This window comes from Ictalurus furcatus, chromosome 6 (assembly GCF_023375685.1).
Source record: "Ictalurus furcatus strain D&B chromosome 6, Billie_1.0, whole genome shotgun sequence".
Lineage (NCBI taxonomy): Eukaryota > Metazoa > Chordata > Actinopteri > Siluriformes > Ictaluridae > Ictalurus > Ictalurus furcatus.
In genome coordinates this window covers 26,071,150-26,097,901 of record NC_071260.1, presented here as the reverse complement: position 1 = coordinate 26,097,901, position 26,752 = coordinate 26,071,150, and the positions used below count along the sequence as shown (strand labels likewise).

At 41.4% G+C, this 26,752-nt stretch overlaps 1 protein-coding gene across 5 annotated transcripts in view; it reads left to right on the top strand.

Annotated features, from left to right (window-relative positions):
* hdac4 (histone deacetylase 4) overlaps nucleotides 1-26,752 on the top strand; it is a 197,475-nt gene that overhangs the window by 75,426 nt on the left and 95,297 nt on the right. For 2 of the 5 annotated variants that reach the window (XM_053627353.1, XM_053627352.1), the window contains one exon: nucleotides 2,819-2,887. The exons of 1 other annotated variant lie outside the window; for it this stretch is intronic. In XM_053627353.1, coding sequence (XP_053483328.1) covers nucleotides 2,819-2,887 — 69 coding nt within the window. Of the gene's footprint in view, nucleotides 1-2,818; nucleotides 2,888-26,337 lie in introns of those variants that run through there. 2 more of the 5 variants (XM_053627357.1, XM_053627356.1) reach the window with 2 other exon arrangements.

Sequence of the window (26,752 nt, the reverse complement as noted above, 5' to 3'; positions counted from 1 at the left end):
GAATTTTTCATTCCTCTTGTGTTCCGTCATGTATTAACCATGCCTGCAGTCTGGCTGGCTGGAAAAAGTCATAAACAGAAACGGAAAGTAGCTTTGCCTTCAATCATGCCACTTTGTACCCTGAGTTCACTCTGCCTGCTATGCAAGCCTGTACCTGCTTCTGCAGTGGTTTCACTAGGGTTCCTCTATTTCGGGGTTCTTCAGCATTCTCTCCACTGGGATTCCTCTTTGGCAGGGGTTCATCTGCATTCTCTCCACTGGGATTCCTCTTTTACTGGAGTCCTGCATGCTCTATACTGGGATTCATCTTTTGAACATTTCATTGCAAAATCTGAGTTATTAACGAAGATTCTCATACAAGAGCATTGTTGAATTCTCTATTCTAATTGGCCAGTCGTGTCGAATAACTTTCTATAACAATCTATAACATTTCTGTAAGATTCTTTTCCAGGGATACCCATTCATAAAATCAGCATGATGATAAGTGAGATTATGTACATAAGAAAATTGTAAAATCACCTCATCAAAAAATTCATCATTTCCCTATAACAGCACACCCTGTTGCGTTTTATTCCTTACATAAAACATATGAGTCTGCCATGTACAATATGCAAATACAGGCCACTCAGTACCAGTTAACCAGGGGAGGCAGCGACTGTGTGTAGTTTTGGAGCCATTTCTAATTTGCATATTCATAGAATTTGGATTTTTTTTTTTTTTCTCTTCACAAGGATAAGTGTGGGCGCTTGTTCTGCCATGTTTTGTGGAACTGCCATGTCAAACCATGTATGAATTAATATAGAGGGGAAAAAATGGTTTGGAACAAGTTTTGGTTTGACTTGTGTGACTAAATAGAAGCCAGATGGCTCTGTATGTGTGTGTCTGTAAGGTTCAAACCACTTGTAGGTCTGAGCTTGTAAGTTTAGCACTCTCGTGCTCGTTTTTCCCCTCTTTCATTAAATAAATGATGCTTTGATGCTCCTGGGTCTCTTCCACAACCCACTGCTTAATATATCCAGAATTACATGAAAAGCAAGGGAAGGTATTTGAATGCCCGTGTTTCCACCTAAGAATGGGCGAGGACACCTGGGCCGTGTGGATCACCTGTCCTCAGTTTGGATGTGAATGCATTGTGTAGGAGAATCAGGGTGGAAGGTCCTTCCTCTCCCTCAGAGCTTCTGACTGTAGTGCTGGATATGTGCTCTGAGCCTGGAATGGCTGACGACTGGAGCACAGGCACTTTCGCCCTCTTCTAACCTGCTGCATGTTCGAGACACACACATACCCTCTCTCTGCGAACTATAATTGGTGCTCTTTTCAGGCTTTCCGCTGAAGTCAAATGCCTGCCCGTCTTTGTAAAGCTCGCGCTTCGGGACTCATCTCTCAGTGTGTAGGTGTGAGGAGCAGCCAGATCATGGTGTCAGGGTTCTCACCTTTTAAATAATTTTTTTTTTTAAATACATGCAGCTCACACTCAGTTATGTGAAGTCAGTGTTCTGAGACTGAGTTTGTGCTTGCAGTGTGTGTTTCTGTGGTTTTATGTAGTTCATGTTCCTTGATTTATTTTTTTATTTTTCTTTTGTAAGTTCTTTTGCTTGATTCTGTTTGGTCAGAGGGTTCTGAGTCATTTTCTACAGCAGCATGGTTCAGAGAGTCGTTGCTAGCTTTAAGACAAAAGACCGATTTATATTGTAATAAGTTATCCTTTTATATAGCGGCAATTTACCCAGGCACACCGGTCTATCGGATACTCGACATAATCACGTGTAATTAATTGTCTGTGAAAAGTTTGCCATCAGGGCATGTTTATTATTTAGTGTTTTGGAAGGAGTCTCCAGTGTCAGTGCTTTCTAACAGTCAGACGTTAAGCTGTAACTTGGACTTTTTCTGACACTGCAGTCTTCAGGACTGAGAGCTTTGCAGTTTGTGGTGGTGTTTTATTACCTTGAAGAAAACAGTGTGTGTAACTGTTTATAGCAGTTATAGTGTCCCGCTCAGGAACCTGGCTGGATCTTAATCCATTAGGTGATTATGTTAAATGTGCCTTAAAATGGATGAAAAGTATGAAATATCATTCTTTAATAAATGTCAAATTGTTATTGTTGCCAAATTGCTGTGGAATAGAAAAAGGAATAAAACACTTTGTGCTGTGCTTTTATTGGAAAATAATCACCTTCTGAGTGGTAACAGTAACTCCGCTTCCTGCCGGGCCGCATCATACCACCCTGCTGTTGATTATTTTCCTAGACACAGACACAATTCGCAAAGATTTACTTGTTTATCTTTCTGGGTACGCTGTCATCCTGTAGTTTTTTTCTTTCTTCATTATTCAGAACGGAAAACTGGGATTATGAACCCGGATCTATATAATCCACCAGTTGAAGCCATTTATTTATTTATTTATTTATTTATCTATTTATTTATTTATTTATTTATTTTCTTGAGGGATATTTAAAGCCAGGCTCGTAGTGAGAGCTCTGTATTTTGGCATGCGCATATTGGCATTCCCCTGTGTGTTATAGTATTAGAGGTGTGAACAGAAATGCAAATTCTTTTCCAACAGGTTATTTTTCCATAATCTCGTTTCCTTCTTAATACCCCCCATCTGAGTGTATGTGTCTTTAAGCGAGTGTATTGTCCTCTCTCTCTCTCGCTCTCTCTCTCTCTTTCTCTCAGTGTTTCTCTCAGTGTGATGCTTCACACAGCTGCACTCTGGCTGATTGTCAGTGCACTGGATTGTTTCTGAACGCTTGTCTTCTCCCTCTCTCTCTCTCTCTCTCTCTCTCTCTCTCTCTCTCTCTCTCTCTCTCTCTCACAGATAGCCTTTCCAGTAAAGAGCAGCCTCTGGAGCTTCTCAAACCATCTGGACTCAACCACATTCCCTCTGGTAGGACTGTGTGTGTGTGTGTGTGTGTGAGATGCATGTGATTTGAGTTTGCTTCAGATTGGCGTGTCCTAACTTCAGGCAACTTATTGAACAATATATTGTCCAGTTCTTATTCATATTGAAACAAAGCTATACTATCAGACGTAGCATGCTATCATCCGTTTTACTTTAATGCAAGTACGAGAGTGAAAAAGGCAATTCTCCGCATCAGCAAGAGGAAAGACTTTCTTTTTTCTGTGCCTAAAGCGTGAGAATTATGATTATTTTTATTCCAGCAGAGCCATGCCTAAAGACTCCAGAGAATTTGACATGCACTGCCTTTTTCACTCTGTGCTAGAGATGTTGGGTGTTGTACTGGCTTGCAACAGAAAAATGCTTAGTCCGTAAGTGGTTTCCTTCTGCTGCACGTTTGTGTGCATGCATTTTCTGTCTCACCTACACATGTGCTTGGATGAGCAGGGAGCAACATTCTGGCAGCTTCCGTTCTGAGGAAATGAGCACGAGTGCTATGTATATAATAGTGTCATAATGTAATAATCCCTCCTTTATAGGACATAATGCCTAGTGTAGTCCGTACAGGCCAGTTGTTAAGGGTACAAAGCAACATATCATCTGTTGTGTGTCAGAGGCCTGTGTGCAGATTTTTTTGTGTCTTTTGAGTTGTGTATTTATACAGCATGTGATAATGATGATTATATTATATGTAATGTATATTTACAGAACCTCTAATCCACAGGCAATTTTGTGTCACTGAGAGAGCCCAGTTTGGCTAGGCTTGACCTGGCTTTAGGATAAGTCTTATAGCTGGCTTTGAGTTGAGTCTAGGGTTTGGTTGTAGGTTTGGTCTGGGTTTAGAAGGGGTTTGGTCTGGGTTTAGAATAGGTTTAGGGTGGGTTTAGAATGGGTTTGTGCTGGGTTTAGGCTAGGTTTAGGCTGGGTTTAGAATGGGTTTGGTCTGGGTTTAGGATGGGTCTAGAATGGGTTTAGGCTAGGTTTAGAATGGGTTTAGGATGGGTCTAGAATGGGTTTAGGCTAGGTTTAGAGTGGATTTGGTCTGGGTTTAGGCTGGGATTAGAATAGGTTTGGTCTGGGATTAGAGTGTTCGTGTGCATGGTTTAGAATGGTTTTGGACTGCATTTAACATGGTTTTGGTCTGGGTTTAGCTCGGGTTTGGTGCGAATTTAGAATGGGTTTGGGCGGGACCTAAAAATGCATTTTCTTTAGACTATGACAGTCTCACAAGTAGGAAACAGATGGTGCTGAAGGGTGATTTTGGCTGCATGATCTCCTCGCCTGGAGACAAGCCTGCTACCAACGGCCCCTTTATGTCTCCTTCCATTCCCTCCATTTCCTCTCTTTCTGTCTCCCTGTCTGTCTCCGCTGTTTGCACTCTTTCTGGTTCCTCACTCTGCCAAATCGTGCAGCGCTCGTTCATGCTCTTGTCCCTCAGCAGTAATCAGAACATTCAATACCACAGCACAATATCAAACCACCGCATCCAGCGTCATCTATTATTCATCTTGGTTGAAACATGTAGCCATTCGATATCAATCTCAATAGGCTAGTCTTTACCGATTGTGAAAATAGTGTCCGAGACACTGTAGTGGGGTGTGTGTGCAAAGGGTATTTGTAAGTGGCTTATATGAGGCACGTCTATTGAGTACAGAAATAATGCATCTCTCTCTCCCGCTCTCTCTTTCTCTCTCTTTCTCTCTCTTTCTCTCTCTGTGAGTGCTGATGTCATTGGGCTATACTTGGCATGCCGTATGTCTTATTAATGAGGCAGGTTTATCCGGGCTTCCTCCGGGTTTTTGTGCAAGTGTATACAAGTTTATTATAGATATTTATGTACACTTGGGTGTATTTACACACTATGGTGTGTGTGTGTGTTTGTGTTTTCCATTGTCTTTCCGTGTAACCCAGTAAATCACCTGATAACTCAGGTATGACTAGGATACCTTGCACAATGCACATCATACAAGCAAGCAACTCGCAGAAGTCCGGGCGTGACAGCCATTTTTGTGCTCTCATTGTGTGGGAGCGCCATTAAATATTCACAGGATCACTTGGCATAATGCTGAGCGGGGTGAGCCACTCTACTGTTACCAAAACAAACACAGCTCACTAAACAACGGAGACACTGAGCCGTTTGGGATCAGCGATGATAAAAGGTACGACTGTGTGATGGGTTTGTTTGGAAAATAACACCTTCTGAATTAGGGCTCAGAAGTGGGAAGCCAACAGGCTTCTGTTGTGGCGTGTTGCCTTTTATGGCTGGGAAACCGTTTGTAGTGGTCATAAGGTGATTGCTGTCTGTCAAGGGTCAGGAATAAACATAAAATGAGTGATACATATTTGAATTTCGAACCGCAGTCAATAAGAAATAAATAAACATGTTGGTGTTTATGCTCTACATGCATATTCATGGGTGGAGGGCGGTAATGATGTACTTGTTCACTTAACTAGCTCACCAAATTAGCCACTCGTCAACATAGGATTGGGCAGCACATTGGAGATTTTACTTGCCCAGTGGATTAGTTATAAACGTATTCTTTGTCCAGTACAGACTTTTGAAGAGTTCCATCCATCCATTTTCTGTACTGCTTATCCTACACAGGGACACGGGGAGCCTGGAGCCTATCCCAGGGAACTTGGGGCACGAGGTGGGGGACACCCGGGACGGGGTGCAAACCCATCGCAGGGCACAATCACACACCATTTCGCAAACTATGGATAGTTTGGACATGCCAATGAGCTTACAACTGGGGAGAACATGCAAACTCTGCGTACACACAGGGTGGAGGCGGGAATCGAACCCCTATCCCTGGAAGTGCGAGGGATACCCCAACCGCCCTTAACCCTTTCTGAAGAGTTCTGCTTGACAAAATAAGTTGCTCAAATAAAATTTACATGGAATTCCAGTACAGAAAATGATCGACACACCAAATTGCTGTAAATATTTCAGTAGCCGTACTAATCAAGCTGCTGTGGAAGTCTTTGTGCGCTGTGGAGTAATATAGACACACAATAGTCCATCATTACAAGACAGTGTTTCATAGAACATTACTGCTATTGTGATTGCGGCAATAGCTTTCACAGTCATTCAGCCATGTCAGGGGAATGCTGCGAGTCCGCTCCAGCAGGTGTGAAGTTCATATCCAAAGTGAGCACACCGATATAAACCACTCCAATCAGCTGCCATATTTAATAGATTATTTCAGCCAAGATCTTTGAACCATTAACAATAATATTTAATGAGTTTGGTCTTTTTTTCTTTTCTTGGTTTTGTTTGGTTAAGTCAGAAAACCTACGCATGAAATCGACGGCCAACAACAGTCAAAGAAAAAAAAAAAAATTGCTCTCAGCCAAGTTTGCTCAGTGGTAATAGATGTTGGGTTTCTGCTCGGCCTTAAATACAGCTTACACTGAGCCGCAAAACACACACGCGCACAAACACACACATACAAAGCAGAGAGAGAGGTTGAGGGTTAAAGCAGCTGTTTTCATTATTTTACACTGGTAGTAGTATTACACACAGAAATAATGTGGAAAATGTGAAAGGTTTACGTTCTAGAGCAGTGGTTCATGCTTTATTTATTTATTTATTTATTTATTTATTTATTTATTTAATTTTGTTGCAGTGGTGGAAATCGAACCGCAAACCACCATTATTAAAAACGATTTTCATCATTATAGACTTCTAATAGTTATTAACTGATTTGACTGGTCACTTGAATTGAATGTGTTTAATCCAAACCTCAATAACATTAAAAAAAAAAAACACAACAAAAAAAACCCCACACAAACCTATTTATAGGCCTATAAATAATGTACACTTGGCGCTAATGTGTCAGTGGGGTGTTCTGTTAAAAAGATAGAAAACTCTACGGATCTAATAAAAAAGGCAGAATTAAATGGCACGCATTTAAATAAGGACTAATTTGAATAATTGTCTGTGCATAAAAGAAATGTATATTAAAGGCATCTGTGGAGTTTCTTGCTAAGTTCAAGGTGTCCCTGACTGTAAAACGTTTAAGAACACTTTTGGTGTGAATCCATTCGTGTGCCTAAGAATGATTTCTTCTCTCTGATTTTTTTTTTTTTTTTTTTGAATATTTAATATTTCATGAAAACCTTTCTATGTGTGTGTGCGTACACTGCTTACATTTCTGTTTGCTGCTGTTATGCATTTTTAATGCCTGACTATTTTCTAAAATTGATGATGTTTCCAGAATGTTTTCCCCTACTACGGTATCGTATCGGCGTCAAGGTCGAAACACCGGTCTCGTGACAAACACACGGCTAAATATCCGCTTGTGATTTTTTACGATTAGGCATTTTGAATAGCGTGACGTAATGCTGCTCGTCTGCGGTCAGGCTGATTGGCTGGAGCCACTTGCATTTGCATTCACCTCTCAGCTCATTTGCCTGAGTGCTGCTCGATTGACAGTTGATGACGGCTGTGTGTGTGTGTGTGTGTGTGTGTGTGTGTGCTCACCACTGATTGGCTGGAGGCTTTTTTTTCTTCCCTTTTTGGCAGTGTAGAGTAGTGCCGTCAGTGCTGTTTCCAGCTCTGAGAGTAAATGAAAATGAAGTGGATATAAAGTTGGGTGCTTGTTAAACGCCCATGTGGAGCCACTGGAAAGCCGGCCCACCCCGAATAAACATGCCAGTAATATACCTGTTGCCTGCTGAACGCTTATTACCAGGGTTTTTTTTTTTTTTCTTTCAATAGCAAGTTAACATGGGTGTAAAAGATTTATTGAAATAGCTGTGTGTGTGTGGGTGATGCATGTGGAGTGTTTGCCCTTTTGAAGAGGAGGCTCTGACACCCCTGATGAAGTCGATGAAGACAGATTTGCCTGCATGTTAACTAGGCTGAGTGAGAGCCTGCCTTATTCATTCAGAAGCACGCTATTGAAACTGCCAACGCAGCAGAGTCGCACGCTTACACCACGGGCCCGGGTATGTGGGTGGGTGCAGTACACCAGTTACATCTCAATCTAACGCTCCCTCTGTTTCAGTGTCTGCCAAGACATGACTCCCTTAAAGGTTTTCATGCCTACACACACATGGACACACACAAGGGTCCAGTGGCATTAAGCTTAAGGATGCTTTTCGTTGATTTCAGAGGTTCATCAATGACCTGTTGGAGGTAGCACTTTACATTACATTAAGTTTCCTTTAAGTAACATTATTTACTGCATGAGGTAACATGAACAAATCTTGCTTTTATACACAATACATAATGTCGACATAGACTATGTTTACATGCACGTCAAATTCCGTTTAAGGTTTATATTCGGGTTGCAGCAATATTCCGATTACGATGTTTATATGCGTACAGGCATCGGAATATTCCTGTAAACATGGTGGTTGTAAGTGTGCCTGAGTTGCCATTCTTAAATACCTAGCCTATAACATAGCATCTGTTAGCACCCACAATTCCTTGTGGATTGAGCATGCATATACATCTCGTTTCAGTGGATTTTCTGACTAAGGTGTTTACATGCAACGATTTTCCGATTAAAACAGGCATATTCCAGGGGTGGGAATCAGAATATTGTCTTAATCTGAATCAGACAGTCGGATTGCGGTGTTACATGACTCGACTCTATTGCCAATTTCCGCTCAATATCTGCATATTGATGTGCATGTAAATGTGGTCGTAGTAACAAGTATTAATTGACATTTTTGTTTAGATGTTAGTGAAATATGTTTGCATCGACTAACATTTATTTAAAGTAAGATGTAAAATACATCTATATACATGACATCAGGAGGAAAACACTTGAGTTTGTGCAGTTATAGGAAACTAATCAGCAACCTGGTGGTGCATGTGTGGCCTGACATGAAGCAGAATTACTCTTAACACCCCAAAGTTGATTCTTTTCCAATAGCAATAACTTCCCGAGAGTTTTATTCCTCTCATACCACGGCAAATTTCCAACGATTCCCATCTTTTTTATCAATTTATATTTACTTTCACTGTCGCGCATGTAGCACCAATAAACAGTCATTCCCCATTCTCTCTCCAAAACCAAAAGAATTGCAGCTTGTCATGTTGCAAACTTTTGTCCTAAAGACTTTCTCATGATGCAAAACTGATTGTTCAAAATGCTGACACTGGAGACTCCTTCCATAAACGTTTACTTGCATCAAACTTCACCCTATCAATGATTATACCTTGCCTTTGTTAGATAACAGAACGTTTTTAATTTGTTTATTATTATCGTTAGAATTAGAGTATGCGGAGTGTCCACCATATTAGCCCATGCGACTGAGTCGTTGTTATAAAAACGATAACAGATCTGAATGAGTGCAGCTGGCACTATTGTCAGAGCCGTTCTAGAAAATGAACGAACACTTCCTGACCAATCCAAAGCGACAACTGAGCAGCACTGAAGTACAAGAATGAATTCGCAGAATGTTCAGAAATGTTGATAGCATACTGTACTCCTGCTGTATATTGGATTTTGGCAGCTGACATGTGCATTAATGTACGTGTTGCTCATTGTGGCTTCATTAATTAATTGCTCGTTAATGATATGAACATTGGTTAATGCAGGGTTTGATTATTTCGCTTATTTGTTTTTATTAATGGAAAAAAAAACAAAAAAAACCCCAACGTCAAATAATGCAAGGAACCTTGGTGAAGTTTTCTGAACCTTGCCACTTTTCTCGTTGCGTTAACTCTTCTCATTTTATCCCTCCTCGTTATGTGTCACAGCAGTACTCATGCCAGTCCTCGCCTATGGACATGCACAAACACGTGTCTCTAGTCAGTCCCACGTACTTATCTGTATCGAGCGGATGTTTCTTTTTTTAATTTTCTGTAAACCAAACGGTACCCTGGGATCACTTCCAGCTAGGTTTAGTCCTGACAGACTGGCAGTTGCAGCCTGGTTGCGTATAAAGGGCATACAGCGTGCCGTTTATTTGATTGTACCGTGAAATAATGAATATTAACCAAAACTAGGCAGAAGAGAAATGGCGTGTAATGAGTTGCTGGGGGTGTGAAGCTGGACTGAAGGAAGAAGCATGAATTTGGAAGCAGTACTAGGAGCTCAGAGTGGAAAATCAAGAGTATTGACGGGCTGAAAAGCTGTGTGCGAGTGTGTAAAGTGAGAGCGAAGTCATTTCTTTGCCTATGTGTGATTTAGTTGTAAAACCAGCGAAGGTCTTGACCTTTGCTAATTTTACACACGTCTCTTAGGGGAATAAATTTCCTTATTGAACTGTTATGGCAGGGCTAGTCCACTGACCTCTGATGTACAGGAACTTTGAAATGATCCTTTTTCCAGGAAATGGGAAGTGCGCTGCTCGGATTGTTCGTGATTCCTGCCAAGCGAGTCATTACGGAATAAGCCTTTTCTTAACAAGTTAGATCATGTGTTGGTCTTGTGCTTGGTTTTGCTTGGATGTGGTTTGCTTTGTGTAGCTGGATTCATGGATAAAATATTCAGCAGTCGTGAACCCTGATGCTAAAACTTTGTGTGTGTGTGTTGAGCCATGCTGTGTTTCTGGGCAGTGCTTCATGTTTTGTGCTAGGTGGCATGCTGCTCTCTGTCTTACTGAGAAACACTGAGAGCTGTCAAGGGTCACCTTGCATACTCAGTAGGGGATGGAGTGGGTGTGTTGGGGATGTAACAGTCAGGCACTCTGCCCACGTTTCACTTCTGCCATACAACTGCCCCACCTCTCTCTCTCTCTCTCTCTCTCTCTCTCTCTCTCTCTCTCTCTCTCTCTCTCTCTCTCTCTCTGGGTAGACTGTAAGGTTGGATGATGGCCAGCACAGTGCAGCAGCTTGTTCCTCACAGCAAAAGCAGTGCGGTTCATCTCCTTTATCCTGACACGATATTTAAAATAAATGCAGCTTTTATTACTCACCATAAAATCTCGATTTCATAGGAGCCTGTTAGAGGAAGCCATACGGCGGTCCACAGTTGAGAGCGCTTTAATAAAAAGCGATATTTAATATCAGGAGTAAACACAATCAAGATGAATTTAGACGGTTCATCCCGCTAAGAGCAGTTCAGGTCACCCCGATCTCTGCCGAGGGTTCGTTATGTAAGTAAAAAAAACATGATGATTGGTAATAATGCAACGGTTTGTCTTAGCACCTCAACGTTGCATATTTTGCTACAGCAGTACATAACAAAGTGTTTTATTATGTTTCTCTTGTACAATAGAAATTTTCCCACGATTACAATTTTGTCATTTAGTAATGAACATGTCTGGCGTTTTACCCATGTATAGTTATGTTTAATGTTGTAGAATATCTGTGAGAAAAGTTACCCCCAACACTGTTAGTAAAAAAACAACAAAAGGTTAGTGCGACAGTTGAGACGATACTAGACCGTGGAGTGCATAGTGTAAGTGCATAGTGTATAGTATGTCATTTGGGATGCAGCTAAAGACTTTCCCTTAGTGGAAAGCTTATTGACTTTTACAAAACTCTGACACTGAGATTCCTTCCGTAAAAGTCAAATAAACATTTACTTACACCATCTTAATGATTAGAGTGCAGGGAGAGCGAGGCGAGCCGACTGACGGGGAGAGCGAGGCGAGCCGACTGACGGGACGAGTGAGCTAATTGCAACTAATTCGAAAGCGAAAGTGAAATGTGCGGCCGCACGGGCATCCATAAACGATTTAAAAGCAAGAGGGGAAAAGCGCCGAAGCCCCCTTTTGCAGCAACTTTCTTCTGGCAAACTCGGCAGACACCCTGTACCATCTTCTATTAAGTTTCCCTCGGCATTTTTATAAAAATCCAAAATAAGACCACACTTCGGCTTTGGTCCTCTTGGAAGGTTGGAAAATTTCCCGAGCGCCGTGACTGCCTTCCACAGTGTTCTCTAACTCTAACTGAACGAAATGACTTTTATTACTACAAAAAAGCAAAAACGACAGTGGTGCCGCGGTGGGCAGGTGATGTGATGAGTGTGCGGCCGAACACAAATAGAACCTGTTTAAATGACTTCAGTGTGTGTATCAGTACTTTTTGTACATCTTCAGCACATTTTAACAAAACCGCGATCATAATGATAACCGTGATGGTTTTGGTCACGATACTCGTGATATGAAATTTTCATACCGTTACATCTCTACTTAGATTACATGGAGCGTCTGCCATACAAGTCCCTGTGTATGAGGTGTTACTATAGAAACTGCTGTATAGCGTACGAGTCATGGAACGAGCGCATTAATAGAGCTACCGTGATAGCCGATTTTATTGAAACCGAATCTGTGAATCGATTTAAGAATCGATGAGCGTTGCGGTGTAATACGGTCTGTTTTATTTATTTATTTATTTTTCGGTAATGAGAAGTCACCCGAATACTGTACATGTGTTTTTGGGAGACGGTTGCTGGCCGCCGCTGATGCCAGTCCTCACAGATGGACTCTGAGCATCCTGTATTGGCCACTGAAAGTGGCGCCCTGTCCGCCGCCTTGGCACTCGCGCTCAGCCTGGTGCTGCCAAGTGGTGAAGGCTGGAGCTGTGAGACAGCTGCCTCAGTTCTGTTGGACCAGAACATGTCTCTCTCCGTCTTTATCTCTATTTATCTCTGACTCACTCACTCGCACATGTATACACACAGGCTACGTGTCTAGGCTGTATTTTTCAAACATAGCCCTTGACCTCGAGTCATCTTCTGAACATTTGGAGTTGTTCAGACTCTAAGAGACTTGTCAAGAATGACCTTTTAAGCACTAGCATGCAACGTTGGAATAAAGGAAGAAAGGTTTCTCGGACCTATATGCGGAGTTGTTAGCGCCTGGCGAAATGAACATCGACTTTTATTTAGCTGATAATTACTACATTTTTCCGCTCCATACACGGCACAGTCATCAGCTCTTGTTGTTGACGATACGATACAGAAATGGTACAGTTACACATGTAGCGTTTAAATGCACTTTCATTTACCACCGATCCAGTTTGTATTGACCTGGCTTAGTTTTGAACAACAACAAAAAAAAAAAAAAAAAAAAACATCCTTCCGTTGATTTTCTGTACCTCTTATCCTACACAGTGTCGCCTGGAGCCTATCCCAGGGCATAATGCGGCAGTCACCCTGGATGGCAAAAGCGCGCACACACACATTCACACACTATGGACAATTTAGAGATACCAGTCAGCCTACAGCGCATGTCTTTGGACTAAGGGAGGAAACCGGATTACCCGGAGGAAACCCCCAAAGCACGGGGAGAACATGCAAACTCCGTGCACACAGGGCAGAGGCAGGATTTGAACCCCCAGCCCTGGAGGTGCGAGGAAAACATGCTAACCACTAAGCCACCATGCCCCCCAATTTCGCGAAACTGCAGGCTGCATTACTCCTTGGTAGCGTTGGGCAATATGACTATATTATATCGATATCGTGATCAACTGTCACAGTAAACTTTTCCACGATGTCATATCAAAATGTTTTACGTGTTTTTTTTTTTTTTTTTTTTTTTTTAAATTATTCTTCTTAATACATTTTTTAAATATTTATAATGAAATTATTCTTTATTATAATTGTACCCAGAGTGGGAGTAGCTGATATGATGTTAAAATGTACTTAATTTACTTAAATTTGTCCTTTTTTTCTTCACTTTTTAGTGTTCAGTATTTTTTGTTTTGTTATAATAAAAAAATAAATCGTTTAATATTATTATTTTTTTCATATTAATATTATGTTAACTATATTCCATTTTCAACAACATATAAATTATTGTTTATCGTGATGCATTTCATTGTTCAAGGATCACGGTGTGATCGGTTGCCATCGTCGGCTCTACGCACGCTTTGTTGGTTGTAGCAAGCTGCGTGCTGATGCCGCGGTATTCATCGGCAGTGCTGATAGTTCTGGAGTGCTTTGTGTAGCTTTCTTTTTGAGCTGTGAATCCTGCAATCCGGCGGCATGTCCAGCGAATGCTATGTAATTTTCAATTTCAATATTTCATTTATTTATTTTGAAGCAGTTGTCCATTGAACCAGATCTAGGCTAGTAAACATGTGGCCATGTTGTATACTGTTGTACCAGTTTCCAGTTTTTCTTTACCGTGAGCTAATACTGGCGAGCTACCCCACCTGGCTGAATGTAACGGCTGACTGACGTGACACAGCTGATGCACACGGACATACAGCTGTCGCTATATCCCCGAGTTATCGCTCCTTATTGCTTTACATAACTTGACAGCAGAAGATGGTTCGGTTACCAGAGTGTCTGTATCAGATCACCATCAGGTGTCAGTTACTACACAGAGCTCTGATAGCGTTATCATATCCGAAACGATACAGTTGCATCGCTGTATCCCCCGAATAAGTGACTGTATAATAATCTGATTAACTGAGTGATTGATTAATTAATTGATCAGTTGGTCATTTTACAGCAGCCATATTGCGCCAGTATGGCAGCTTTTGAGCAGCGCTGCCAATCTGATTTAGCTGTGAAAGCTCTGAGGCCAGCGATGCATAATGCACTCCAATTGCATTTTATTACATGATTGAGTCTAATCACTGAAGACAGGCTTGCGATTTTGCTGTAATGGTGCTGAGAGGCAGCCGGGGCACAAGCCTCAGTCCTGCGTGATCAATATGAAGCCGTGCAGTTTCAGTGCTGCGCCGTGTTACCACACTCACACACTCTTCAGCACGTTCTGTTCCGTGTGTGTGTGTGGTTTCAGGGCTGTCATTCCATCCAAGATATAGCTTTCAGGATTTTCAGGATCAATCTGAACTGAGTGTGTGTGTGTGTGTGTGTGTGTGTGTGTGTGTGTGTGTGTGTGTGTGTGTAGGGATTTTTGTGTGATGTGTGTAACAGGTCTATTACCTAGTGATGCTTCATTTAATCTCATTCTTGTCACTCAGAATGAGACACCGAGCTCATTTTCTCTTATTTCATCTCTTTCAGCTCAGTTTTGTGTCTGTTCTCAGTACGAGTGGTAGCGAGACAGCTTAAATAATGAGGGCTGATGATAAAGGTGCTGTAACCTGACTGTGACTGGCGTCTAATGCCAAACACACACTACGCCATTGTATTCCCAGTGTGTCAAATTCTTGCCGGTGAATGATACGACGAGTAACAAGAACAGCGAGGAGCAGCCATGAGACTGAGAGGAATCCTGTAAGCACGACAATATTGCTTTGACAGTATAAGAAATGATTTAGCACGGCGTACCCGAATTTCGGGTGTACACCTCGAGCTTTTACACAACAGACGCTCCACAGAAATTAACGCAATGATCAATATTCGTAGGCGCTTGAAATTTGTCAAAATGCCTTTTTTTTTTTTTTTTTTTTTTTTTTTTTTTTGGGGGAGATTTGGGCCATGTGACATCATCAGCCAAAGCCCTCTTCGAGTCACGTGCATTGTACATGAGTACAGCTAAAAGGTCTCATTGACCAACAAGCATCACTGTGAAAAATCGTGCACAACAATTTCATGTGATTTCGCAATTCAAGTAGTTTTCCGCAAAAAAAAGCACACAAAAAAACTCGCAAATTTTCAAAAAAAGTCACATCAAACAGAAGCATTTTTGACCACAACAAAAACTCTGCGAAATCCTGTACGGACTGACACGGTACAGTATGATTTGGATTCATAAGGAAACGATTTGATATTTGAACGTGCTACAGTATAATACGATACAGTTTGATTTAGCAGCCTCTGATGTGACATGTGACCACCTTTATTCAGAATCTGGAGTAGACCTGCTGGAAATTCCTGAATACTGATGACGTAGCGAAGGACTGTTGTAAAAGTATCACATTTACGGGCAAATCATCATGCTAGCCTGTTAAATTATACACACATCAGCTTAAAAAATATGAACCTTTTTGTTTGCCGTTCACGATAACTGAATTATTCTTATGATCCAAATCATCAGATTGTAAGCAAGTTCAATACAGACTGACTGGCTATGAGGAAAAGCAAAAATAAAAAACAAACATGATGTGATTCCTGCTGGCGTGCTGTATAAAAATAGCTCTGTTTCTTTGCGGTTCTCTTTGCGGAACACAGTCCTCGCTGTTGATGTCTGGTTTTGTTCATGATTTCCCCCCCCACCACCTCTTAACGCTTTAAATTTAACCGTGAGTCGGTCATGCTTCTGTCTTACAGCCAGGTGGCTAACATTTTAATATACTTCCGCTACTTTGCTGAGGCTCACTAGAAGCCATTTCTCCTTTCCTTTAATGTTTTTTTTTTTTTTTTTTTTTTTTTTCTCCCCCACAGCCTGCTTAATTTTGTATGTGAGAAGCCTCTCCTGCTAGAGGAGGGTTAGAGGAAAGGCCATGACCCCTTTTATCTTCCTCACACGCTCTGGAGTGGCAGAGGAATTAAATATGGATCCTTATGTCTTAACTTTATTTCCTCCTAGGGTTACGTTTTGTCGGATAGAAAGTGACAAGCGTAAACCGGGCCGCACTAAGAATAGATAGAGAGAGATCTTTCTCGTTTGTTTTCATTTTCTCGCCATCACTCAGCCAAATAAAAGCGTGTTCGAGGTCGTAACACTGAACATTCAAAGCTTTTTTCTTTTTTTCTTTTCTTCTTTTCTTTCTTTTTTTTTTATTTTTATAAAGCCATTCAGCCACATCCAGTAGTGTTCTCGCATGCATTATTGATGTCGTCTACAGGGACGTGAGCTAATATGACTGCTCGGTGGTGTTTCGGTGGGTGGAGCGGGTGTTCAGTAGGTCAGTGCACGGATGAGCGCTCCACACGCCACTGCATGCACAATCCACTGGACTAATGGGCCACAGCCACATTGTGCTGAGAAAGAGAAGCTGAAGAAGAGTGTGATGGATTTAGTAACATGAGCTCGCCGGCATAAATACATTATAGCAAATCCAGCCAGGATTGTCTTCACACACGTTGCATACAGGTTTGAAGCTGTTGAGCTTGTGTTAAAGGTGTACTCCATCATGATTCATCTATATAACACATGTTTACTGTAAAATAATGTTCGGTTCTAAGCAAAAGTAGGATTAGAAAGGATGTAGATGATTCCAACTTTCTAACACTGGGGTGATACTGTAAGAGCAATTCAGAGGACTTGTTCTCGTCTTTTTTGAGGTGTTAGAAAATCCACATACAGACCTTAATTTGCATATTACTTTAACTGAAATAAGTGTTTTGCATAAATGTTTAATGATCAAGATTTGGGAAGGTAGCCCCCATAGTTGTTGTTTTTTTAGAAAAATTTCCATAACTTTTGAATGATTTGTCACAGACTAAAGTGTCTATCTGTGGAATCCTTGGGACAAGGCGAACCAAACGTACATCTGTGTATATAGTGTTGCGAACTATTCCCATGTCTTTCCTTCGATTGGGACCAATCCAGTGCCAAACTTTCGACTTGAGGTAGCTACACAGGAAAAACACAGGAAGTAGGCGTGGCCACTGTTGCATAATTGGCTATAACTCTTGAGTGAAATGAGATATCTTCACCAAACTTGGTATGCTTATGCATGAGGTCAATCTAAGGTCAGCCAAAAAATGTGTGATGTTTTGCCACTTGTTGGTGCTATAATAAAAAAAAATAACATGAAATTTGGTTTCATGATTGACTTCAAAGTTTGCATCCAGTGTCTTTTCGCTCAATATCAACTAAACAAGTGCTACAAGATTCTCTGGAAGTCTATTTATAAATAATTATCAAAAAACGTCGCCAAAAGTAAAGGTAGTGGACGTGGCCACATTGGTTACATAGAAATAACTCTTAAACGTAATGAGATATTTTCACCAACCTTGGTAGAATTATGTAAGGGCTCAGTCTGAGTTCACTTGACCAAAATGGTGGAGTTTGGCCACTTGGTGGCGCTATAATAGTTTAAAAAAAAAAAATGAAATGGCTGTATAAATGGTGTAAAATTGTATATTATCCAATGTTTCAGATGTACACCTGTTCTTTGTATCATATGTTAGATCTCTCATTCTGAACACACAGTTGATGTTAAGAGTTAAAAGCCCTACAGTGCTTGAACCCTGATCATTGCTGCTCGCAGCTATAATATTATAATTGAGTTTTGATTAAGCAGGTTGCTTTGGTCAGTTCAGGGAAACAATTCCATAACTTCAATTTTAGACATGTGACACACTAAAAACAAAATAAAACTTACTGTGATTTATTTGCACACCATGTTTGTATAAAGTGAAAATTTCTGAGATACTTTAAAAACCTTAATAATACCATGATTGTACAGTCTGAAGTTAAATAACATGGTAATCATACTCGTTAATCAGAAAAAACATGTATATTGTTTATTCACTGTCCCAGTATCAAATGTTTTTATTGAGCTGTGTCCTTTAACACTGGTGTGTGTGTGTGTGTGTGTGTGTGTGTATAGGCATTAGTTTTCTTGGAAAAAAAAAAATGGCATGCGGTTTAAGCCACTGCATGTGAATTCAACAATTGAAATTTCGCTCCCATTCATTTCCAATGGGGAGTAGCAAAAAAACTGTGCATAGGGTTCTGGGATAGCGAGCTGCCAAAACTCCAAGTTGAGCTGGTTTGGTTTCAACTTTATGCAAATTATAAGCGACAGCTGCATAACGGTGACTAATCGGTTCACTCTGTACCGCGTACGTATATTTTCTCCTGCTGGCACGGATGAAAAATGTATAAATGCCACAATGCGGTCTTTCTCTGCCGTACATTACGGCTAATTTTGAGTGTATGATCTATGTATTTATAGATTTGTTCTGTTTGTTTAATTGCACATTTCTGCAAATATGCTCGTCATTGGATGCTGCAGTAAATAGACAAAAAATTAAATAAGGAATAGGGGGGTAACAATGCAGTTACTGGGAAACGTGTGAAATACAGGTTGTTGTTGTTATTATTATATAACCACGCTATAACTGTTAAAAAGAACGCTTCACTAGCTTTCAAATGACACAGGTCCTGCACCACTGCGATCTACCATGCCTGAGAAAGAAGCCGCTGAAAAGGGCCATTTTAGCCGACTTTGGAGCTCTATTCCCAGTTAAAATGGTGCCTCAGGCTCTGCTACGGAGCTCATCGTGTTTCAATCCGTCATTTTCCCCAGATCAGAAACTTTTGTTTAGAATTTAAAAAATGTCTTCCTTTTTTGGTGTAGTACATTTTTATAACAATATTAAACCTCTGTTTGTAGCAATATTTGACTAATCATACTTCAGAATGCCTTTTTAGAATGACGTTTACAAGAATAGCCTACTTGAATAAGAACATAATTGATTTGAAATCCAGGATTTCGTGATAGACAGGTTCCTTTACAGCCTGTATTGTAGTCAGACACGCCCCTCAAGCGGCGAGGTGATGGAGGAGTGAGCGGAGGGAGATATTCACAACACGTGCAGCGATCATTTACCGTTTTCATGAAATTGAAATGAAATATTATATTTATTATGAGATCCGTGTATAAAAGTCTTTGTGTATATATATATATATATATATATATATATATATATATATATATATATATATATATATATATATATATATATATATAATGTATATATGTGTGTGTGTGTATGTATGTATGTGTGTGTAATATGTGTATACACTGCACTATTTAGCTAAAAATAGATCGTTGTTTCATTTAGTTGTGGTCAACAATGGCATGTTCTGTGCATTCGGTACACATCGTGTATGATAAAGTTAGGAACATGATAGTGGTAGCAGGGATATGATCTAGTCCAGAGAGAGGGGGTTGTTGCGAAATCCAGCCTACATTTTACTGGGTGTCGCAACCAGACTCAAAACCACATGAATAGGCAACCTGACTGGAGATAGTAATGAACCGGTAGACAATAATACATCGTGACTAACCGTGACACCGTAACAACTCTAGTGTGTGACCACGTGTTGTTTACAGACGCTCACTCTCATGAAACATTCACTGGTGTGAATTCTAGGATACGATACCGTTGGAGTAAATAGAGCTTATGGTGAAATCCTCCGGAATATTCCTGTAAGCCTCATACCCCTCTTGGACTGCGTATCTGGCTGCTGAAAAATTCCACAGTGACAGAAGCATGATGGAAGACGAGGTAGCTGAGCGTTGGGGTGATATAATTAGACAGCCCTGTTAAATGAACAGCCATGTTTAATGGAGAAAAGCTGCTCCAAACATTGTTTTTCCACAAATGTGATAATTGCGGCTCTTGAGGGAGTGTTGAGTCTGGAGCCGGCCCAGATCCCCGAAGTTGGTTCTGTTGAACGCTGGACTCGCACGCTTACTCAGCGCATGACTCCTCCTCAGTCCTGCGGCTCACACGCTCCCCTTTCGTTTGGTCCCAGATCTTTAAAAAAAAAAAAAAAAAAGGAGAAAAGAATTTTGTAAGCAGCTGAAACATTTCAAATTGAAGCATGCTTCAGATCAGATGGAGAGTTTGTTCCACACCCAGATTTTCACCAGTTGACCTGCTCTTATTGTGCTGTGCTCAACAGGCAAAGGGAAAATACTCAGTGTTGAAGTATTGTTCATGCCACAAAGCAGTGTATCTAGCTGCTAGTGCATTTCTCACCATGCTCAACTGTATTAGAATGAAATGTCACTATATCTGTCTGAGGCACACAACCCCAGTGTCTACTCTTACAATATATTCAGGAAGACAGAGCTAAAGAGAGAGAGAGAGAGAGAGAGAGCGAGCGAGCAGAAATCCATCAAGAGCAGTAATTAATAATGGATGATACAGTATTTCTCACATTGGTGTTCAGCTTTGTCCTGAGGGAGAGAATTTCTGAGGGTAGTATCGTATCAGTCATTCCGTTTCTTCATTCTTCTTCGGCTTTTGGGAAATCTTCTTTCATTCCTCACGGCACCGACCAACACCAGTGTTTCCTTTCCTTAACTCGGACTATATATCACCATTGAGCAGTCCATTTCCGCCTTTAGCTTTGAATAGCTTTCCATAAATTCTATTTGTACAAGTATACAAGAACGCCCTTGGCACGTTTGCATGAAAAGCACAGGACCGCGAATCCGTGGAGCTTTCCGAGCCGTCATCACATGAGAGTTTCATGGAACGAGAGCTCCATTTAGAGAATTGCATTTACATGTGCTCTTCTTTGGCTCAGCACTAGAGGAAAAATGCTGGGCGGACATGGAAAACTCCCCTCTTCGGACGTTCCTCCCTAGCAGGTTGGATTGAAATTCTGACAATTAGCGTTGTGTGTACATGCTTGCGCATTATTAAGAATGCGAGTGTGTTATCGGTGTGATCACAGGGTGTGTGCATGTATGTGGATGTTATCAGAAGCATAGCTGCGTGTGTAGCGTCAGAAGTAGATAAGGTTGTTTTTTTTTTTTTTTTTGTTTTTTTTTTCTTCCTCTCCTTCCAACTGTCAGTTGTAGGCTGTGCAGCTGGCTTCAGAGTGTAAAAAGCTGCCTGAAAGTTCAGCTCAGTTCGCTCGGATGGAGAACGAGTGGAGAGGCTTGTCTGCTGCAGTGAGGCTTGAGTCGCTGAACAGTTTGTTGCTGACCTGATGGCCTTGCTTCTAACATTTTTAAGATAAGATGGTTAGGAGGGCACTGCTCTCGTGTGCATGTTTGAGGTAGTAAGCGCACACATGGGTTGCATCTTTCCCATGTCCACCTTTGCTGTAGTATCCTGTTCCGCATGGAGTATACATCCCTGCCTTGAAGCCAGCCAGTGAATTATTAGAGATGACATTTGAATTATTTAAAAGATTTACTGTTTGAATGCATGTAGATATTAATGCATCCATAAATTATAGTGACACAGACAGAGCAAACTTTAGCAATAGTACCCTACCATTCGTTCATATCACAAAATCCAGAGAAAATCATGAGGTAACTCTCATAGGTGTATCAGGAAATCTCATTTTTCATAATGCTCATTTGTCCCTGATATTAAGCTAGTGCTTGCAGTTCATAGGTTACTAAGGATCTACATAAAAACCCACCCACTTCAAGACAGCTACGTTGAATCTCAAATGCCTCTCTATTTACTATGTGTGTTACAGTCTGGGGAAACCCTGCACATGGTGAAATATTGACATTTTCTTCTATATATAGGTTTAAAACAACTGCCGGCTTTCCTGATCTGACATATAGTGCCTACGGATTGTGTTCAATTCGATTCAGTTTTATTTGTATAACGCTTTGAACAATGGACATTGTCCCAAAGCAGCTTTACAGAAATGTATAAATTCAGGATATGGTTTTTAAATGTATGAGTTTATCCCTAATGAGCGAGCCAGAGGTGACGGTGGCAAGGAAAAACTCCCTGAGACGATATGAGGAGGAAACCTTGAGAGGAACCAGACTCACAAGGGATCCCAGGCTCATCTGGGTGACACGGGATAGTGCGATTATAAATAATTCCCTTCTATGACTGTGTACACCATGGTCAAAAATTGCAACTAAACTTATCAACTGTTCACTCATGGAGACTTGAGGGCAAAACTGTTTGTAGCAAATTGCAGTACTAAACCTGCTGTAGCATAGCAATTGTTGTCCTAAGCCATCATAGCAAAACTGTTCATATCAATTGCAGGCCAAAGCCATCTTCATAGTTTTTAAGTGGTACCATTCTCAGCAATCTCATTGATCTTTAGACTGTCCATATGGGGCCATCCTCAGCAACAGCGAGGGATTTCCAAGTGATGAGAACTCCAGCTGGAAGTAGAGCATCTGGATGGTCAGGATCACTGGTATCTCAGGAGTAGCATGAAAGTTCAGACCCCTTCACTTTTTTGCACACTTAATTGTATCATAGATTTAATTTCAATTCACTTAAAATCGACACATTATAGATTTAATATAAAATTGCCTACACACAATAATCCATAATGACAAAACAAAAGTCCAGACTTGAACCCCTTATAATAGCTATGGAGAGACCTGAAGATGGCAGGTCACAAACCCTCATTAAATCTGATTGAGCTTGAGAAGACCTGCCAAGAAGAATGGGAGAAACTGCCCAAATCTAAGAAGACTGTTATAAATCTGTCAAAGGTGCTTCCAAAAAAAAAAAAAAGTACTGAATTCAAGGTTCTCTAAATAATTATCTAAATGAGATTTGCAATACGTTCTAAAAACCTTTTTTTTTTGCTTTGTCATTATATATGGTATTGTGTGTAAATTGAATTTTACATTACATCTATAACACAAACCCTGAAGGTGTATGAATACTTTCTGGACACACTGTATGTTTCTCTTTTGCATGTGTCTCAACCAGAAATAAAGTTCTAGCATCCAAAAACATGATCAAAGAATGACGTTCGGTGTAAGAGGATAATTTGCATGTAGCCAGCGGTGTTTAGGCAGACCATTTTTAACGTTACATTTTTAAGACAGACAGGAGTAAAAAGCAAATTAAAAGTTTTGCATGCCAACTGTTTTATTATGATTTTTTTTTTTTTTTTTTTTTTTTTTTTTTTTTTTTTTTTTTTTTTTTGGGGCATTTTTTTGGGAAAATTTTATGGGGTTTTCCCAGACCACCACCACACATATACAGTGGTACTTGAAAGTTTGTTTAAAAAAAAAAAAAACCTTTAGAATTTTATGCATTTCTGCATGAATATGATCTAACACATCATCAGATTTTCACACAAGTCCAAAAGGTAGATAAAGAGAACCCAGTTAAACAAAAGAGATGCAGCAAAACAGGCCCAAACCATGATGGCTTTCTCCTTGCAACCCAGCAATGCAGGCCATTTGTTATTCAGAGTTCTCCTGACGGTGGACTCATGAATATTAACAGGCCTTTTGTTGCTTAGAAGTTACCCTGGGTTCCTCTGTGACCTTGCGCACTGTTACACATCTTTGCTCTTGGAGTGGTCTCCACTCCTGAGGAGGGTAGCAGTGGTTTTGAATTTCCTCCATTTGTACGCAGTCTGTCTGACTTGTGGATTTGTCGACTCCAAACTCTTTAGAGATGGTTTTGTAACCTTTTCCAGCTTGATGAGCTTCAACAAACTCTTTTTCTGAGGTCCTCAGAAATCTCCTTTGTTCGTGCCATGATGCACTTCCACAAACTTGTGTTGTGAAGATCAGACTCTGATAGATCCTTGTTCTTTAAATAAAGCAGGGCGCTCAATCACAGCTGATTGTCATCCCATTGATTGAAATCACCCGACTCTAATTTCACCTTCAAATGAACTGCTAATCCTAGACGTTCACATACTTTTGCCACTCACAGATATGTAATATTGCATGATTTTCCTCAATAAATAAATGACCAAGTGTAATATAAGCGTAATAAGTATACGCGTTTGCCATTACTTTTGGGTGTTGAGCATTATAGGTTGCGGGACATCTCTGCGTGAAAGTGATCCATGGGATATATATTTCAGTGCATTATTGCTTTCTCCCTGTGCCCACGTAGCCAAACACACTGGCTATCGATTAGTCGTGCTGGAGTAAATGTGCCATTGATCTGCCGCTTGGTTAAGTGCTGGCCCTAGCACCATGTCCCCTCTTTCTTCCTTTTCTCCTCCCTCTCTGCCACTCCCAGGAGACAGGACCACGCCTTCAGCCCTACTGCTTACCCTAACTGCTCCAGTTCCTTTTCTATATACGCACCTGTTCAACAAGCAAGATTTTTAACTCTTAAGATGTTAAAAAATCAACGAGGAACGAAACTTGTTCCCTTCTCGAGCACCTAAGATACTTGTATGGCTCTGTTAAAGTTCGTGTGTGTGAGTGCGCACACATTTTGGAGAGAAAGAGAGAATATTGCTTCTCCTGTTCCCAGTGGTCCTGATGGCTTCATCCATCTCTGGTCTAATCACCTCATTTCTAATGCCGTTAAAATGTCTTCCCCAACCCCAACTCATTTCATCATGCACATTATTCAAACGGACAGCCTTAATCACTGTTTTCCTTCAGTTTCTGATGTTAATAGAGAGTCTTTCTCGCTCTCTCTCTCTCGTGCTCTCTCTCTCTCTCTCTCTCACACACACACACACAGTTTCTGTCATTATCTTTTTCTCTCTTTGTACCCTTCCAAAGAAGAGCACATTTGAAGTCAGCTAGATTTATTACTCGCACAGTAAAATGGGCCATTATTGAAAATATACATCTGTCTACCTCATTACTGTACTGTTTATCTTCACAGACCGCTGTGTATTTGTGAGCGTATGCACGTGGGACTGCACATGATCACACTCTTTGCTATAGCTGTTTAAAGTGACATCTGGTGCTCTGGAGTTTATAGCAGAAGAGCGTAACTTATTTTATAGAATTATGATATCAGTAATTTAACCGCACAATATGTTGCGGATAGAGAATATTCAGTTCAGTTGTATTTGTATAGCGCTTTTAACACTGGGCATTGTCCCAAAGCAGCTTTACAGCTATATATCAGGATATAGATTTTAAAGTTTTAAGAAACTTGTGGGGCTCAGGATGGCAGGAGAAGAAACTTGTGGGGCTCAGGATGGCAGGAGAAGAATCTTGTGGGGCTCAGGATGGCAGGAGAAGAAACTTGTAGGGCTCAGGATGGCAGGAGAAGAATCTTGTGGGGCTCAGCATGGCTGGATATGAATCTTGTGGGGCTCAGGATGGCAGGAGAAGAATCTTGTGGGGCTCAGCATGGCTGGAGATGAATCTTGTGGGGCTCAGGATGGCAGGAGAAGAAACTTGTAGGGCTCAGGATGGCAGGAGAAGAATCTTGTGGGGCTCAGGATGGCTGGAGATGAATCTTGTGGGGCTCAGGATGGCAGGAGAAGAATCTTGTGGGGCTCAGGAGAAGCAGCTTGTGGGGCTCAGGAGAAGCAGCTTGTGGGGATCAGGATGGCAGGAGAAGAATCTTGTGGGGCTCAGGATGGCAGGAGAAGAAACTTGTAGGGCTCAGGATGGCAGGAGAAGAATCTTGTGGGGCTCAGGATGGCTGGAGATGAATCTTGTGGGGCTCAGGATGGCAGGAGAAGAAACTTGTGGGGCTCAGGATGGCAGGAGAAGAATCTTGTGGGGCTCAGGATGGCAGGAGAAGAAACTTGTGGGGCTCAGGATGGCAGGAGAAGAATCTTGTGGGGCTCAGGAGAAGCAGCTTGTGGGGCTCAGGAGAAGCAGCTTGTGGGGATCAGGATGGCAGGAGAAGAATCTTGTGGGGCTCAGGATGGCAGGAGAAGAAACTTGTAGGGCTCAGGATGGCAGGAGAAGAATCTTGTGGGGCTCAGGATGGCTGGAGATGAATCTTGTGGGGCTCAGGATGGCAGGAGAAGAAACTTGTGGGGCTCAGGATGGCAGGAGAAGAATCTTGTGGGGCTCAGGATGGCAGGAGAAGAAACTTGTGGGGCTCAGGATGGCAGGAGAAGAATCTTGTGGGGCTCAGGATGGCAGGAGAAGAATCTTGTGGGGCTCAGGATGGCAGGAGAAGAATCTTGTGGGGCTCAGGGTGGCAGGAGAAGAATCTTGTGGGGCTCAGGATGGCTGGAGATGAATCTTGTGGGGCTCAGGAGAAGCAGCTTGTGGGGCTCAGGATGGCAGGAGAAGAATCTTGTGGGGCTCAGGAGAAGCAGCTTGTGGGGCTCAGGATGGCAGGAGAAGAATCTTGTGGGGCTCAGGATGGCAGGAGAAGAAACTTGTGGAGCTCAGGATGGCAGGAGAAGAAACTTGTGGGGCTCAGGATGGCAGGAGAAGAAACTTGTGGGGCTCAGGATGGCAGGAGAAGAAACTTGTGGGGCTCAGGATGATGGCAGGTACAGAAACCTGCTAGCCTCAGGACTGCAGAAGCTTGTGAACCTTAGGATGGCAGGAGCAGAAATTTGTGGGTCTCAGGATGGCAGGTGCAGAAACTATTTGCTCTTTGGCAGGAGTAGAAACTTGTAGGCCTTGCAATTGCAAGAGCAGAAGCTTGTTTGGTCTTGGGATTCAAGGAATAAAAGTTTGTTAGTCTTACTCCTATTATTTGTCCT